Genomic DNA, 2001 nt, shown 5'->3' on the forward strand with positions numbered 1-2001 from the left:
CATATGCATGCATGCATGCAGGCATTCATGCATCTCCTTACCACATCACGCTGTATTTTAGAAGCTTTCATAGTCTTCCTAATATCGCTGCTGCTCCTACTCTCCCCCCCGGCAGACCGAGAGAGAACAGACTCTGTGTACTGATTGGTTGTCTTTGCAACCATTTCCCCTAGTCTTCTAGCAGTACGTGGGGAGGGGTTCATCCCCTCGTGCTGCAACTGGGCCGTACGTGGGTGAAGCAAGTGAGCATTACCAGATTGGTTTGGAGATGAAGCTAAAATAATAATAATAATAATAATAATGCATTTTCTCCTTACCAGAATTGCTCCCAGCAGAAGATGGTCTTAAGTGCCTCCCAATATCAGCTGATATTGCTGGACTGCTGCTCACATCTCTCCTTGCCAACTGATCAGTGCTTGAAGTCATGTGAGACACAACTACCCCAGGATTACTTCCTCCTCCTCCTCCTCCTCCTCCTCCACGTCCTGTAGGTCCTCCCATTTGTATGAAAGCGTTAGGCGACTGGTTGTTTGACGGCATAGTTCGCAGTGGCTGAATGGTGGGGCCAGTGGGAGACCGAGGGGGTGAGCCAATGCCCCAGTTATCCCCATCAATCATGTCTCGTGTCATGGAGTGGGACATTGGGTTCAGCTCATCATGATCATCATTCTAAAAGAGGAAAAAGACAGGATTTAATTACAATAATAATAATAATAATAATAATAATAATAATAATAATAATAATAATAATAAAATTACCCTGTATGATGTGCGTCTGCTTGGTTGTTTAGCATTTGTCATTGCACCGTTTATCAATTCAGCTATAGCAGGTGCCTATTTAGTACATAAATAAATTTATTATAATCATAAGCATTATTTCTTACAGGAGTATTAGCACATTTAAAGAAGTGAGCCTGATAGTCTCCCCCTTCTGTGACGTTACGAACAAAAATACTCAAAATGTTTGAGAGTTCTCCTGACAAATGGAAGTGAGCACAGAATATAATACTGGCGAACGGTAACATCATTAATAGATCCTAATTATAGGAAGGAAAAATAATTGCATTGTTTCTAATTATACACTCACAGTGGTATTGGCTTCTTTGACACGTATCTCTTTATCTGTTAGTACGAAGAACACTTGACGGCTTGATAGTCGCTGTTTTGCTGATAGCAGGGAGAGCTTTCTAGCTAGTTTTTCTTGAGATTTTATCTTTTCTTGAAACACAATTGATGCTACATGCTACAGCAATAATAATAATGATAATAGTAATAATAATAATAATGATAATTATAATAATACCTCCAATTTAAAGTTTCTACTTGTCGATGGAAACATTTCTCTAAGACTATGCTGTCGTCTCACTCCAGCTCCCCCTCCTCTTTCATCATCTTCCGAGTCTTCCCCTTAGATCAATCAATAATGAATTATAAATTATGATAATGATTACTTTGCGGCTGCTTCTTCTTCTTTTTCTTTTTAGTTCGTTTTGGAGTCAGAGCTCCAGTTTGAGCTCCTATCCCTCCTGGTCCCTAAAAAATTATAAAAAAATGATGTTCCTCTCTTTATTTCCATTCTTTCTTTCTTTTCTTACATCTCTCAGTCTATGATGCTGTGGTAGTCCTTCTACTAAATCAGTTTCACTAAAATCAGCTAATTCCCGAGCATCTTCCTACAAATGACAAAGTGAAACATAAATGGAAAACTATAGCTGCAAATAGTGATGGGCGATTCCGAGTCCGGAGTATTCGATCCTTCGATTCCGAATGGAATCGTACTCGTATCGAAAGAGAAGTAGGAATCGTTTTAAACGATTCCGAATTAAACCACACCTTTTAATATTAATAATAGTTAATAAATCAGTAGTTAATACCTTAATTATTGCTGTAATTGATACCACGTGGCTTTGCGCATGCGCAGATGCAGTCTCGGAATCGGTATTCGATTCCATCGATTCCAGTCTCAGAAGTATTCAGAATCGGAATCGAATGCAAATTTCT

The 2001-nt window shown here is 39.0% G+C and overlaps 1 protein-coding gene across 1 annotated transcript; it reads right to left on the reverse strand.

Annotated features, from left to right (window-relative positions):
• Positions 1 to 19: 19 nt before the first annotated feature.
• LOC105315903 (uncharacterized) lies at positions 20 to 1994 on the reverse strand (the record flags this gene model as incomplete). The annotated part of the gene is made up of 8 exons (XM_011410676.2): positions 1596 to 1994; positions 1452 to 1533; positions 1304 to 1407; positions 1088 to 1243; positions 885 to 1037; positions 760 to 834; positions 318 to 669; positions 20 to 274 (listed from the first exon to the last, which is right to left on the reverse strand). Coding segments are annotated over exons 3-8 (1027 nt in total), but the record flags the coding sequence as incomplete, so codon positions are not given.
• Positions 1995 to 2001: the final 7 nt, after the last annotated feature.

The sequence above is a fragment of the Amphimedon queenslandica genome, unplaced genomic scaffold (genome assembly GCF_000090795.2).
Source record: "Amphimedon queenslandica unplaced genomic scaffold, v1.1 AMPQUscaffold_7049_Cont20996, whole genome shotgun sequence".
In the NCBI taxonomy this organism is placed as follows: domain Eukaryota; kingdom Metazoa; phylum Porifera; class Demospongiae; order Haplosclerida; family Niphatidae; genus Amphimedon; species Amphimedon queenslandica.